This window comes from Taudactylus pleione, unplaced genomic scaffold (genome assembly GCF_031769625.1).
Source record: "Taudactylus pleione unplaced genomic scaffold, aTauple2 ptg000333l, whole genome shotgun sequence".
In the NCBI taxonomy this organism is placed as follows: domain Eukaryota; kingdom Metazoa; phylum Chordata; class Amphibia; order Anura; family Myobatrachidae; genus Taudactylus; species Taudactylus pleione.
Window position 1 is genome coordinate 251,393 of NW_028284734.1, and position 15,666 is coordinate 267,058.

General features: G+C 39.1%; 1 protein-coding gene across 2 annotated transcripts; it reads right to left on the bottom strand.

The window, feature by feature from the left end:
- Positions 1 to 11,751: 11,751 nt before the first annotated feature.
- Positions 11,752 to 14,885, bottom strand: S100Z (S100 calcium binding protein Z). 2 transcript variants are annotated; one of them, XM_088443680.1, is made up of 3 exons: positions 14,836 to 14,885; positions 14,208 to 14,363; positions 11,752 to 12,031 (listed from the first exon to the last, which is right to left on the bottom strand). In XM_088443680.1, exons 1-3 carry the CDS (start codon positions 14,863 to 14,865, stop codon positions 11,873 to 11,875), a joined length of 345 nt encoding a protein of 114 aa, XP_088299806.1. In that variant the 5' UTR covers positions 14,866 to 14,885; the 3' UTR covers positions 11,752 to 11,872. The 2 variants fall into 2 exon arrangements, with proteins under 2 accessions (XP_088299806.1, XP_088299807.1); XM_088443681.1 differs by lacking the exon at positions 14,836 to 14,885 and adding an exon at positions 14,712 to 14,803.
- Positions 14,886 to 15,666: the final 781 nt, after the last annotated feature.

Genomic DNA, 15,666 nt, shown 5'->3' on the forward strand with positions numbered 1-15,666 from the left:
TTTTGTATGCCATGTATGCATGAAGGGTGGGTGCACAGGACAGGATGGAGTTAATTCATTGTACAGACCCTGTTATAAGTGCACAGAAAAGCATATGTACATATATGGTAAGGTATGCGATTCCAATGTTTAAACAGAGCTATAGTCTCACTGCAGATAATGAATACCATGTGTTGCGTGGTACCTTATAAAGGAAACAAAGAAAAAAGGTATGTGACTTGCGCTAAAAGAACGGCAGCCGGGGTCCAACCCACAGAATCACCAGCTCTTAACCTTGCAAAACATATACAGAAAATAAGAGAAGGCCACCCAGCGCTGCTCTGAAAAACAATTATTTGTTAAAAAGATTAATAAAATATATTATGAAAGGTTCTTCTGTCCGATAACACCAATCCAAGTCCTTAGGGAACTTCAAGCAATCGATGTCAACTGATATATCCCAATGAGAGTATGCTCACCTCAAAATGGTGAAAAATGTGCACATAAAGGTATCTTTAAGGAGATCTTCTAGATTTATTCAGGGATAACCTTTGTCCTACTGTAATCGATGTTCCATGGACCCTCAAATAGAATCACAGAGAGCGCACTCCCATCGTGTAAAGCAGTAAAGCAATTTATTCACAATAAACACGTAACAAACAGCACAGGACAAAAAGATATGTATAATAATAATAATTTTAAAAATCCCCCTTCGGGGTATCCTGCGTACCGGAATGGGCCTAGAGATAGGCACTGTAAAGAACGTGGGTGGATAGATGTTAACCCGGGTACATCTCCTCCCCGATCAGTCCAGAGAAAATCCTTTCCTAGGTCCAGCCAGGCAGCAGTAATTTCTCCCACACCAGAGAAATTACTGCTGCCTGGCTGGACCTAGGAAAGGATTTTCTCTGGACTGATCGGGGAGGAGATGTACCCGGGTTAACATCTATCCACCCACGTTCTTTACAGTGCCTATCTCTAGGCCCATTCCGGTACGCAGGATACCCCGAAGGGGGATTTTTAAAATTATTATTATTATACATATCTTTTTGTCCTGTGCTGTTTGTTACGTGTTTATTGTGAATAAATTGCTTTACTGCTTTACACGATGGGAGTGCGCTCTCTGTGATTCTATTTGAGGGTCCATGGAACATCGATTACAGTAGGACAAAGGTTATCCCTGAATAAATCTAGAAGATCTCCTTAAAGATACCTTTATGTGCACATTTTTCACCATTTTGAGGTGAGCATACTCTCATTGGGATATATCAGTTGACATCGATTGCTTGAAGTTCCCTAAGGACTTGGATTGGTGTTATCGGACAGAAGAACCTTTCATAATATATTTTATTAATCTTTTTAACAAATAATTGTTTTTCAGAGCAGCGCTGGGTGGCCTTCTCTTATTTTCTGTATATACCTTATAAAGGAGACTGTCTGTAGAATAAACGCAGAGAGATGGAGATGCTTGTGGTTACATATACACGTTCGTGTCCGTGTCTCTTTCTTTCACATGATCATATGTAGCCTTTAGCAAACAAGACTCTGAGGGTGACCAATAAAGAACTAATTCGCTGGCCATAGCTAGTGAGGAGAATTGACAACATGGAGATTCCCACTGAGATGCCCAGCAGTGTTGACTACCACTGGACAGAGCATGTGAGATCGTGCTCTGGGGACAGAGTTGCCAGGACAATTTCCTGGGTGAGTAAACAGAAAAGTTGTGCCCTTTTGGTATCTGTCCCCATTGCAGTTGATGGTCTGTCCTGCTGGAATCAATCCTTGGGTAATTATTGGTCACCCTAAAGGTGTTGTTATTTAAACATGTTATAATCTGTTATATGTTCAGTGAATGATAGGTAAATGTTTAAAGTCTTGTTTGTCTGTTTGTTATGTAACAAACCTGTCCTAATTGTGTTTTTGGAGTAACTTTGATTTAGCCACTGATTTAACTTTAGAAGAGGGCCCCACACAGTGATTTGTTTATGAAATAGAAGAATGCCATGAAATTCCATTAGATTTAGAAAGGTACATCAGAGAAGGATTGGATACATTTACAGAAATGTGTTTTCATTTATTAGTGTCAGATAGAACAGAAAGGGAGAGAGACCTTGTCAGGCAGTGTGTTCAGAAATAGGAGGAACGTTACATCCAGTCAATAGTGTTAATAACTGAAGCAGGAGAAAAGTCAGTGCATGGATGTGCCTATAGATAAATATTTGATGATATTATTCTTGTGCATGAGAATAATAATCACAGGGCCATTTTGTCTGATACTTGAGTCATAAGGGACTTTGACTCAGCTATACGAGGGACTGTTATAGCATTGGAAAACGGCGATAGTAAGCCGGTGCCTGAGAGTTATGACACTCAGGTGATAAAGAAGCTTTATGGGAATCATAAGCAGGATATTTGATGAATGTTTAAAAAAGGCTGACATCCATAGACTGACTGGTTTAAACCTCACAAAATGAGATATGAGAAGCAGAAGCAGAGGTTAATAAATATAACCTAGATGATACACTGAAAGGTCTGATTGAGAAATGTAATAAACGTGAATACAAGTATAGAAATGACCCCCAGATGTCCACTTACTTAATTATCACTGAAGAGGAATGTTGCATTTTATATAACTAGTGTTTTGTTTGTTTTGTTTTTCTTTTCTTCTCAAAATGTATATTTAATTTGTATTGTGAAGGCATGCTGTGATAGAGGTGCTTTGCTGATGACAGTGGAATGCAGGATGTCACAGAAAATGGCTGCCGTGCTGTAACTGAATGTTTGCTTGTGAATGAAATGGGCCCATGTGTAAGTGATAAAAGAGAGTCGAGTGAACTTGAGAAAGTAGAGTTGTGTGGAACAATTGTGTTGATCAGATGTGACGTGTGTGAATGATTGTGCGTAGTGAAGGTGTACTGGGAATTGTGGAGAAGTTGTGCAGGAATTGAAAGGGTTAATGTGATAGTGTGAGTGAGTTGCGATTTTTTCATGGGGACGCCCATAAATAAAAAATGTGCATTGCAAGATTGGAAAAAGGATTGATGTTGAATGCATTAGTAACAAAATGCTTTATTTGTTATTTTCTAGGAAAATGGATATTGTTTCTGTAACTTGTGAGATCAAGAGAATCCAGAGACATATTGTAATTCTAAAAGAAACAGTAATTATTTTTGATTGATGCAGAAGGGATTAATAATAGTAAAAGTGATGTAAAATTTCCCTAACAAAATGTTTTATCAGTTCATGATTTCTTTAAACTGTTGAATGATGCATGCTTACAAATTAAGATGTTAATGGTTTTAGACGACCAACAAGAACATAATTTTACAAATCTAAGAATATAGGTAGAATAGGGGCTGTTGTTTAGATATGACTGGACTTAATTAATCAGAAGGAGCCATAGGAATGCATATTGCCAATACAGTTGCGCAGGTCAAGTAAGCTTTAAATGAAAGGAAAAAATCCAATAATCCACTCCAGATGTTCCAAGTTTTGGAGTGTAAGGGAATGTGGTAATATACCCGTTATAGAAGAGAAATTATCCTCAGTTGTACTTTCACCCTTGGAAAAGTCAGGATGTTGAAACTAATTTTGTTTACAGGCATGTAACTAGAATTACACTGACACTACTTAAAACATGCCAGGACGTTTTTTTGTATGCTTCTAACTGATTTGGTTAAGATACTCAGATCAATATTAAAGTTTAGGATTAAGTAAGATAAACAGAAACTATTTTTTTGGTTCAAAGCTCCAACCCAACCTAACCAAAAGGGTATGTCTGGACCCCAAGGGGGGGAAGGGAAAAAGTCATACAAAAAGTGCCTGTACTAAAGATATTTAAACAATTGAGAGGATTTTTAGGTCTTATTGTATATTGTATTGTACTTAAAAGGTGATAGACAGCAGGAATTTAAAAGTACTGTAACTTAGTTCTTGTGTTAACTCTGCTACATTACAGCAGTTAGTTAAGATTGAATCCAGATGTCACTTTGTTTCTCATGTATTCAAGAGGAGGGAGGAAATGTACTATGGGGGGATGATGCTGGCATATGAGAGAAGATCCAGCAGCACAGCATATGCAAATTGGAAGGGTCTGAGCCTGCACATCCCTAATGCAAATACTATATGTAGTTCAGCTGGCAACCACAGGGGACTAGTGAGACACAGGAAGATGAAAATTATGATTACTTTTTTATTTTTTATCTTTCTTTAATGATAATGATTGTTTTGAATTAATGAAATCTTTTTCGATAAGTTATGTTATTGTAAATTATAGATAGATTATACATAGTTTGTATTAGATTTTTTGTTTGCTGCATTTCAAATGCCGACAAATTTATTTTTAAGTAAGGTCAAAAGCACATATCAGAGAACATACCCCAGAAGAGGAACTGCTCCAGCAAACCAAGTTGGCCAAACAGGCTACAGTAATATACCTACCTGATATTTTGATATTGGCGACCAGAAACAGCAGAAACATTGAACCTGATTTTGTTAAAAGTTGCAGTTATAGGTTCCTCAGAAGTATGACTTGGAAAGACTTACACGACTTCGGGTGATGGATGGATGGTTGAGCACCACCTCTGTCTGCCACGTGCACTATTCTCAGTCTGAGCCCAAATACTTCATGGAAGCACTCATGAGTTTAGAGATGCTATGGTAAAAATAGCCAAGAAGCACTGGATAGCCCCAGACTTCAGTTGGGCTGCATAAGCCTATCCCTAATCGTTGCACAGCCCAGGAAAAGTGATCACGGTACTAGAAGAAGAAAGGAGTACCTTATAGATGTTATTCCTTCCAGAAACGAAAGATTGATTTTATATAGTTGGTTAAGTGTTGGGTATGTTCTGTGTTCAGACCTGTTGTCAAATTGACTATGGTCTTGCAGGGTAGCAAACATAATAGAAACAATATGAACAATAGGATAAAGGAAAATAAATGACAGAAGTAATTCGTACATGTGAGGTAATAGAGAGTGACAAAGGTACACATTTTATTAAAGACATTTTTAGAATGTATCTTGGAGAATATGAGAATAAATAGGATCCAAAGCAATGAGAGTGTAAAGACTGAATTATACAGTCAAATTGAACTATGAAAAGTTTGTTAGAATGTTTATTTTTTAATATGATTGTTAGTCAAGAACTTTCCCAGTGTGAAACGTAGGATTATAGCTTATGGAATACTATTTAGTATAGCTGCTAGAACAAGATGTGATTTCCTACAAGAGTTACAATATGAGCATAGTAACTTGATTCAATATGTGATGCATATATAGTAGAAACTAACCAAAGTCCACCACCAGGTGTTTTCTTATGTTCTAGATCCCAATTCAATTGCAGCACCTAGAAACTGCAACCAGGTGATTGGGTTGTGATAAAGAAGCATCTAAGGAAAAGTCCTAGGACCCAGTTACAAGGTCCTTATCAAGTTCTTCTAACTACTCCGATGGCAGTAAAGGCGGCAGAAAAGAAAATTTGGATTCGCCTCACACTGCAAAATCATTACATAAGGGAAGTTGGAGTAATTTGAAGTTATGAATTGATATATGTTGCTAGGCCCTAAGCCAAACAAAGGCTTGTGAGGATGTACTGTATACTATGATTCATTCTTGTTATAGTTTTGTTTCTAGTTTTATCAATATCCAGACCTAGTGTAAAGAATGGTCACAATATAGAAGCTTTAGCCAGACTATTTAATACTGCTATAGATGAAATATTTGATGTGTTTGAAATAATTACGAATTAATTGAAATTCCAGGTGGAGGTTTTGGGACAGTTTAGGCTGATCCTTCAGTAATTCACAGCTACACAGGGAAGTATGTGTAAAATAGTGAGACCTGTTTGCTGTAATTATATAGCTGATAATTTATCTGACCCGTTATATGTATACTTAGAGAAAGTTAAGAAATTGAATGACCAGTTTAGGAAGATACATAATGATCCAGAGTATAATATTGATAGTAATGGATAGTTTACACGGTTGAATATGTCAAGTTGGTTCAAGGGAACAGAAGAATAGTTTTCAGGTATTTTCATGTTAATAGCTAAAGGATTGAAATTACTAGTCATTTACCTGATAGTCAGGATAGATATATGACTAATAAGGAAAATATTTACACTTGATTACTGTTCTAGGTTTAAAGCGTCTAAAGAAATGTCAAAGACAACTATGATCCTGCTACATGGACATACCCAGAACTTTTGTGCAATTTGAAAGACAAGAGAACCATTGCTTTGCAGAGACTTATGTGAACAATGTATGGAAATAATTGAAGGCTTTTACAAGAATACGGATGAAAAGAAGATACAGGACTATAGGAACTGAGGGACTCATAACCTATGTGGTCTTGAATGGGCACTGCCCATGAAGCTACCTCGTTAGGAGGGATAACTTGTTGTGTGAAGTAGGGACCAGATACATAGGGGGTGGGCCATGGCTAGGTAAGCTAGAAAGATAATAGTATGTAAATTTTGAATCGAAAGGGGGGAATATGTAGAAGCCATTTTGGAATAAGAATCCATTTTGTATGCCATGTATGCATGAAGGGTGGGTGCACAGGACAGGATGGAGTTAATTCATTGTACAGACCCTGTTATAAGTGCACAGAAAAGCATATGTACATATATGGTAAGGTATGCGATTCCAATGTTTAAACAGAGCTATAGTCTCACTGCAGATAATGAATACCATGTGTTGCGTGGTACCTTATAAAGGAGACTGTCTGTAGAATAAACGCAGAGAGATGGAGATGCTTGTGGTTACATATACACGTTCGTGTCCGTGTCTCTTTCTTTCACAGGATCATATGTAGCCTTTAGCAAACAAGACTCTGAGGGTGACCAATAAAGAACTAATTCGCTGGCCATAGCTAGTGAGGAGAATTGACAGTGGCTTCTCAGGTGCTGGGAGGAGGTGCCACGTATTGGACGGCCGTGACAATACACTCCGGTTACCGCACTAAGGGCTCTATTTATTATCATTATTTTTACTAAAATAAAGTGAAAAAAGGTGTTTTCACACCCTTTTCACATTATTTTAGTTTCACCTAAAGTTACTAAAGGGAATTGGGAGTAAAATTTGTAAAATTGTACTCCAAGCCCTAATTATCACTTATTTTTAGTAATCAATCACATTTCCCAGCATTGTAACAGGAAATGTGCTCTGTTTGGTAGTTACTAAAAACAAATTGTGAAAAAAATACCAGGGAAAGCCCTGTGATAATAATGCCACCTGGAGGTGGCGTTATCCAGGGTCTCCCTTGGTTACCGGACTCCTGCTCTACTCTAACAGGCAGAGCAGAGCCCGGAGCCGGCCCCAGTGATCAGTTGTGTGGTGTAAACAGACCACATGCTGATACACTGCAAAAAAAAAAAAAACTTACCAGAGTCCAGGGACCGGAGATCGGGGGTCTGGTGATGTCCTCTCTCCGGTCAGCTGGTCTCCCATCCTGCACTGTGACCCTGTCATCAGGTGACCGGGTCCCAGTGCAGGATGGGATGTCAGCTGACCGGAGCCATGGAGGACATCACCGGAGCCCCGATCACTGTAGGTAACTGCAATTAAGTGAGGGGGGAGTGGAGGAGGAGTCGCGATTGCGGGGGGCATGGCTCAACGGCAGTCAGTCGGCACATGTGCGGGCACTTGTCACAGTATTTTTTGCGAAAATACCGTGATAAGTGTGCGGAGGGGATTCGCAGGGACAGAGCTTTATCGCAAGCTCTGTCACTGCAAGGGATTTTTAGTAAATCCCTGTGATATTGGCTTTACTCGCAATGCGAGTTCAGTCAGTAATATCACACTACAATCTGCATTCAAAATGTGGATTGTAGTAAATAGAGCCCTTTGTGGGGTGAATATATTGTGGGCAATGGAGGAGGTGCCCCTTCAGTGCTGGCGCCCGGCGGCAGGCGCCTCCATTGTCTCCTATAGATCTGCCCCTGTGCCTAGCACCTATTATACATTCTCCACAGAAGTGGTACTGAAAGTCCAAGGCGAATGACCGTTCGCTCACATATATAACGGTGAAAATTGGTTTGTCTAAGCGGTAAGTTAAACCTTGCCATTATAGGGTATTGCTCAACAGCCTCAGCGAGGTTTCATAAATTGCAGCAATAAAAAAATGGTTATTGCCACATACATAAATGAGTACCAATGAAATTAATGAATGCCTGTATTAATATATATAAAATTAAATTTTATAATTTGAGATAAAGGCAGCACCTTCATCTTGCTTTTAGAATTATCGAAACAACAAAAATGAACAGGAACTTGGAGAGAAATTTTACAAATGTAAATTAATTAGGGGTTGGGCTAAATGTGATAGCAGAGTGGGTTTAGAGGGGAGGATTTCCCTTGTGCAAGGCATATCCTAATAATAAAACCAGTTAGAAAAAAAAAATGCATAACATAGAATTTAAAAAAAAAAGTTAATGAGGCCTCCTGTATTGTGCCTGCTCGCTGCAAGGAACTAATAGTTATTTTTGACAAACCTATTACAATGTGGACTTAATGATTCTATAAATATGCAAAATTGTGCTTTGCAAATCCCTCTGAGCTGTCATTTTGCAGCACATACAATTATTTATGGAGGAAAACATTACATCACAGACAAGCACCCCATAGAATAAAGTAGGAAAGCAATATATTACATTGACTTCCTATTCTATTGCTTGCTCTCGGGTGACCTATATTGTAGTTGCCCTTTTCCTCAGAGTCAAACCACATTTAATAAAGACCTAACACGGTACGGGATGCCGGAGGTCAAATTCCTGATGTTGGCATCCTAACCCTACCCATACCCCTACACCTAACCCTCCCCCTTTAGTGCCTAACCCTCACCCTTTAGTGCCTAACTCTAACCCTCCCCCTAGTGCCTAAACCTAGCCCTAACCCCACTATTTACCATCGGGATGCCAGCGGTTGGGATGTTGGTGCCAGGATTCTGACTGGTGTCGGGATTTAAACTACATCCCCTAGAGGGGTACAGGTCTTGTGGTCTATATCTAGACTTGCAATATCCCCTGTGTAGCAAGACAGAGCTATTAAAACCTTGTGGAAGTTATGTTATCTTTATTGCATCATTTTGGCAAAAGCTGAACCATTAACGTTAACTCATTCATTATGTTTGTGGTGTACAGTCGTAAAAAGGAATTAAACAGATACCCACATGAACAGGAAAGGGTTACTTGTTCATAATTCCATTATTGCAGCATCACCTGTGTTGGTGGCTTATTGGAAACTGTTCTCTTGGGTTTTCTTCTTTAGTTTTAACTCTTCAGAATCAGTCACTAAATACAGTGAAAAGAGTGAATGTACTGTACTATAATAGCCCTCTGTATACATTCATACAGGGAAGATTTATAAACCTTTTCTGTGCCACATTTTCATTAACTCTTTATTTTGAAAAGTGATTTTGGAAGTAGAATATTTTCTAATCTAAAAAGTTATATGTCATGTATTTTTACCACACTGGGAATTTAAGGTGTTTTTGTTATACAGTCCTTGGTCTTGTTTGCCCATGATTAGAGCATGAAAGTGAGAAACCTGACAAGGCCAACTGATTAGAGGATCAACCTCCAAAAATGTGAAATATGCAAATGCCAAAGCCATGTTTCAACCGCCGAATGTTACATCGTAGTTACTGCACATTGGGGTTGATGTACCAAGCAGTGAAATAAGTGTAGAAGTGGACCAGTAGAGAAGTTGTACATAGCAACCAATAAGCTTTGAGGAAGCATTTATCAAGTAAACGCTATAAAATTATAAGTAGATGCTGATTGGTTGCTATGGGCTCCCTCTCCACTGGTCACTTCTCCACTCTTTTCACTGTTTGATATGGGGTCTATTCATGTACAAGATGAGTGGTTACTAAAAGATATCACTATATATCGCATCACATCGATGCGATGTATAGTGAAGTTTAGTAGCCATTCATGTATACTTACCTGTCCGGCGTCTTCGGGCGCTGTCTGGCCATTCCGCGATCCCTGTATGCAGTGAGAATACAGACATAACGGGAGCCCGATATGCCTGTATTCTTACTACAAATGCATCCGAGAGCAGCCGGTCAGGTCAGACCTGCTGCATTGGACGCTGGGAAAAGGGGGCGGAGCCAGCGCCGGGTGCCGGCCAGACAGCAGGGGAGGCTCTGTTCGGCTTGTGGTACAGATTACGTTTTCCTCAGATGGCGAATCTGTACTGCAGGAGAGGAACAGAAATCTGAGCTTTCTATTCCTTCATGAATCGCACCTGCTGCTGGAGAAGTAATACACTTCTCCACGGTAAACTAGCTCCATGAATAGCATAAAGCAGAAAAGAGCCCTGATTTCAGCTAAACAGGACTCTTCTCTGCTTCATGAACCCCAATGGTTGTGACCCTGCCCTTAACACCCTTCCCCTAATATTATCCTTTAATAGCGCATGTGTGTCTCAGGGAGCTAGGTCATACCTCCAAACTTCCCATTAGTCAGGACACACATGCTGATGTATGTTATGGTGGGTGGTCCCACTTTTATCAGAGCTGGTCTACTAAAATCAGTGCAATGTCAGAATGTTTATAGAATGAAATGCACTGAAAGTATATTTTACTTTGTAAATTATATTATATATTTTTTTCTATAGAGCACGTCTGACTCAGAACAGGCTTGCCCTCTGCCCCACTCCAACGGCTCCCACTGCCAAAGGCCCTGGGAGGGGTGGGAGTGGGTACTAAGTAATTACCCGGGCCCATGCTCATTAGTGGGACCGAGAAGGGGCCCGGGTCAGCTGCTATGGTAGACACTGTACCCCTGTGCGCCCTTTTGTGCCCCCTGTACAATGGCGAGGAGGAGGGGACGTGAATATGGGAGGCATGTGCACCCAGGAGTAGATATTTTCCCATGGGTTCTGGCTGCTGTAGGTGGGGCTATGTGATCTGCAGGAAGCAGAGCACCCCCTGCAATTACATTGCATCACCCACAGCAGCATTGCACCTATAGGGAGAGACTTCCCCGAGTGCATATGCCCCTGCCCACACCTCCCCTCCTACCAGCTGGCCACCAGAACCTCCTGTATACTATTTTTTTTAAAAAAATTTAAGAGGGGACGTGGTCACGCCTTTAGGATTTGTCACGTCCCCACAGTCCATGCCTTTTCTCAGTAGTGGGGCCTGTGGCCGCCCTCTACCGCCCTTACCATTGTGGGAGTATAGAGAGAAGGGAAATGGTTTAGAGATAGAAAAGGAAAGACAGAAGGGATCACGGGAAAGTATAGCCAGGGTAAGAGTAAGGTGGGGTGGAGTGGAGAAGGGACCACCCCTCGTCCTAACGGGTCCAAAATTCTAATTACTCATAAATATTTATAACTGCCCATAAGATGACTACATGAAAAGGTGAGTGTATTTGTGTGCTGTCTGTTCAGATATCTGTTTAAGGTATAGTTGTATGTAAATAGGAGCCCTGGTGCCACATGGAAGAATAATTTAGGGCAATTTTGCTTTTTTGTTCAGTTTTTTTGTAATCAACTGTACCATTATATGTATGATGCTAAACTGACTAATTAACATGATTACTATCTAATCAGCCAGTGACAGTCTGTTCTCACTATGGCACTGGGAAATGATAACACCTTATAGGGCCCACATGTGTGGCTAAAATGGGTCAAAGAAATTAAGCTACTCAAACATGGAAACCTTCTTCTGAATGGGCATACTGCATAGTACCTGTGTGTCCTCATCTAAGCTGCAAACCTGGTATATAAGGAGAATTATTTTAAATAACTGGAAAGACAAAATTAAGTTTATTCAATGTTTATTATTTAACAATTGATATAGTACAATAGATATTAATAATGCTGACACTCTTCTGCTACATCGTTGCCTGTGAATTTCATCACATTGACCCCTGAATCACATCTATTTTCCTTTTTTCCTTAGCTGCTCCTCGAAGAAGTCATTACAAGCCACAGTCAAGGCCGCCACTAGCACCACAAATTCATTGAAGTCAACCTCATTGTCTTTATTGGAGTCCAGGTCATTCATGATCTTGTCAACCAGCTGGGGGTCTTTTTGGCACTGGAAGGTGAAACAGAAGATTACAAGGGAGAAAAGAGAGATTGATCCAGAAGTTGGTTTTACCATTGTGCAAATACACAACCCGAGCACATTTCCCAGGAGACATGCCACATTGAAAAACATATAACAACGAATAAAAAACTGCAAATGTGAAACCCTAATATCCTGCTAATTCAAGGCTGATTTTTTTTTATCTCCGTCATCACAGTGACATTCTACCCTCTATACAGAATATCTGTTAATGGACTCTCCTTTGTTCTGTTAACATAAGACTATAATCACAAGTGTGACTTCTGAGCATCATTCTAGGATGTACTATAGTTTAAAATAAATCATTACATAGTTTTGTTTTTTTGTCCAGTAAATCAGATTAAACTGTTTCAATTTATTCTCTAAAATTATTTTACTGTATCTAGATCACAGGTTCTCAAATCCGTGCTCCACCTGTGGATCTTTTAAAATATGTAAGTGAGTAATGAATACACCTGTGCACCTGCTGGAAAATGTCACCTGTGTGGGAGGCTGAGGACCCGAGTTTGAGAACCACTGATCTAGATTATAATAAAAAAAATGCTGGATTTATCCAGAAATATAACACAATTGAGTACACTTTCTAATCTGAATGGGCCCATGGGGAATATATTTCTATAACACATTTGAACACTAAAGGGTTTGTCAAATTTTGGATAATCCACTTTTTATACTGCCCTCCAACATGTACTGTAAGATTACTGCAATACTTCTACACAAATGTTCATTTAATTTGAAAATTCATTAATTAGTTGCGTTAGTTTACTGTATTACACCCATATATATTTGATAAGCATTTTATTTTTTATTAAATTAGTAATGATGAAATGACTTGGATTTTATGCTGTTGCCAAGCTACGAGATGCATTACATTATCGTCTAAAAGTGTACTATATTTTTATCAGGCTGTGTAAAATAAACATTTAAATGCTTATAGTCATACAGTACCAACGTAGGGCAAAGCCACCTGTGTCTATATCAATTTGTATAAGATGTTTTGACTGTATTCTTTTTATGTAAAGCCCAAAATATTATACTATGTTTAATGGCAATTCATTTGTGGCCACTATCGATTTGCGTCAGTGCTTAGTAATGAATGAACCGCTAGTGAGAATGACTCATGAGTATATATTGTCAGGAAATGTGAGCCGTGTGTAGCGAGCAATGGAAAGTTCTATTTATAGATCAATAGCAATGTTATTGTTTAGTTACATGGAACCAGGGAAATTGTGTAGTTACTTTATATGACTGCCCCCTGGGCTAGTGTCCATCAAAGAGGTCAGCGCTTCAGATAGTATTTACTATGGAACCTCTTGGTAAACGCTGTTATGCTGTAACAAATTGTAATTGACAGCTTTGATTCCCAAGAGGCTCTGGTGCAGCTGAGGCTCTTCCTCATATACTGTAAGATGGTAAAGATTCACTGAGCCAGCAGAATTCTCTATTACTATCTATTATCACAGTTTGCAGAACAACTAAGCTTGAACATGTGTGTCACGATACATGTTGTCCATTCCTTTACGTGTCTAGATTTGTTTAAACACAATTTCAAATATAAATGATATTAAACTCTTCTCTGTCCTGCATTTAGAAAAGAGGTTGAAGCAGTTCATTTTCCATTCTTTAGGCTCTAAAGGAAATTTGAATGTGCTGACAGTGACGTGCTAAGTGACATCTGTGCAAATAAAAATACACAGTGCTAGGAAAAGTCTGTTGTGTGTGTATAATCTGCCTTGGACAATATTCCGCACATGGTTTATGCCTTTTGTTCTATGGGATATAAGGCAGCATATTTAAATAGTTATATAATTAACATTTAAACATCTGTCATTCACCACCAATATTAGCACCTTTTGAATAATGCAATTAAATAAAATTAAAAAAAACATATTACAAAGTGAAGTGACCTGTGGATTTCCAGGTACAAATCCCAGCATGCTCTACCAGGCTAGCTAGGGGCTGCTGGAATTTGTATTAGCTGTAGTTCAATGTATTGTGTGTATTGTGCTTAGTAAGAATGGTAATGAATGTTTACTATGACATTGTGTCTGTAGCTTATTGACATTGCATTGAAGCTCCTATTAAAGAAGAGCACCCTTTGGATCACTCCCATAATCCCCATCACCTGAGTGAATGGAATACTTACAGCAAGGAAGTCTGTCAGCTCACTCTGCAAGAGTTGCTTCAGTTCCCCTTTGTTCAGCTTGTACTTGTCGCCTTCTTTACCAGAATAATGGTGAAAGATTCTGATCATGGTATCCATTGCTCCTTCCAACTGGGTAGGCATGATGAAGATGGGTGGCTAAAAGGCGTATAAGAGAAGATATTGTGATTAGAAAAACTAACAAATGGTCTCTTGACACAGGCCACTAGGGTGATAATGGTTAAATATTTTCAATAAAGTTAAATATTTTTTTATAAAAAAAAAAGGTAAAAATAAAATAAACAAAACACAAACGTAAAAGCAGGATTATTCCACATGAAACTTAATACAAAGCAGAGATGACAGAAAGACAGTTCTACTGTGTATCATAATGCAGTTCCGTTTGTGAAATTTGAGAGAGGATTATGTGAAGAGATTCTTTAGAAAGCAGCAGAAGGGATTCTAGGCGAGTGTAAGACAGCTGTCACTGAAGAGCTCTCTTCATACCTGGGCGTCCACAGCAAAAACAGAGCAGGTTAAGCAGGTAGAGAATGCTCAGCAGCTGGGGTATTTATACATCGCGTCCTACCCTAGCACACGTATTCCCAAACTGCAAAGACTGTTAGCTCACCAATAAGAACAGGTGGGCAGCATGCGTCATTCATTACTACATGTAGATTGGCTGCTGGGTTCCATTTCCACCACCTAAAATGAATGAGGATTTATGTACTTTGCACTGCACACCTGTGATTGCCTCTCGTACCTGGGTAGGAGGAGACCTGTCACTGTACGACTCTTCATTTAGGCAGGTAGGAAGTGAAGCTAGTTGCTAGGAAGCTGTGGCAGAGGAAAGTTTCCAAAAATAAATCTTGGGAAGAAGGGAATACATTGTTGTTGCTTAAATGATTGTTTCCCTCTAGGGAGGGACCTTGCAGAGCAGGTAGAGAAAAGCTGCACAAATAAGATATAATGTTTAACACTAGTTAAATATAAAGGAAATATCTTCATTCATGTTTCTCTAATCGTTGTTATTGATCCATCCTAAAAAATAAAAATAGTTTAACCACAATATATGATTCAAAATATGTGACATAGAAATGGGATGGACCATCATTTGTCTTCTGCTGTATGTAAGATGAACCCTTAAGACACAGATAATTATGTACACAGCACAGGAAGCAATTACTATGAGTAGTGATTTTCCTTCACATGATATATATATATACTTTAAACAGCAAAACATGCTATGACAAACATTACACATTAAAATTTGGGGCTTAAGCACCCCAGGAAGTGGTCCGCAAATTAGTAAATAAACCCCCCACACTGAGGAGCCATCCTTTTGCCTACTCGACGAGGTACAAAATAAAAAGCCAAGCCTGCATGATGGAACAAACATTTTATATTTTGATTCATTTATCCATAAAAATGTCATCCAGTCTTCAGTAGTCCATTGGCGGTA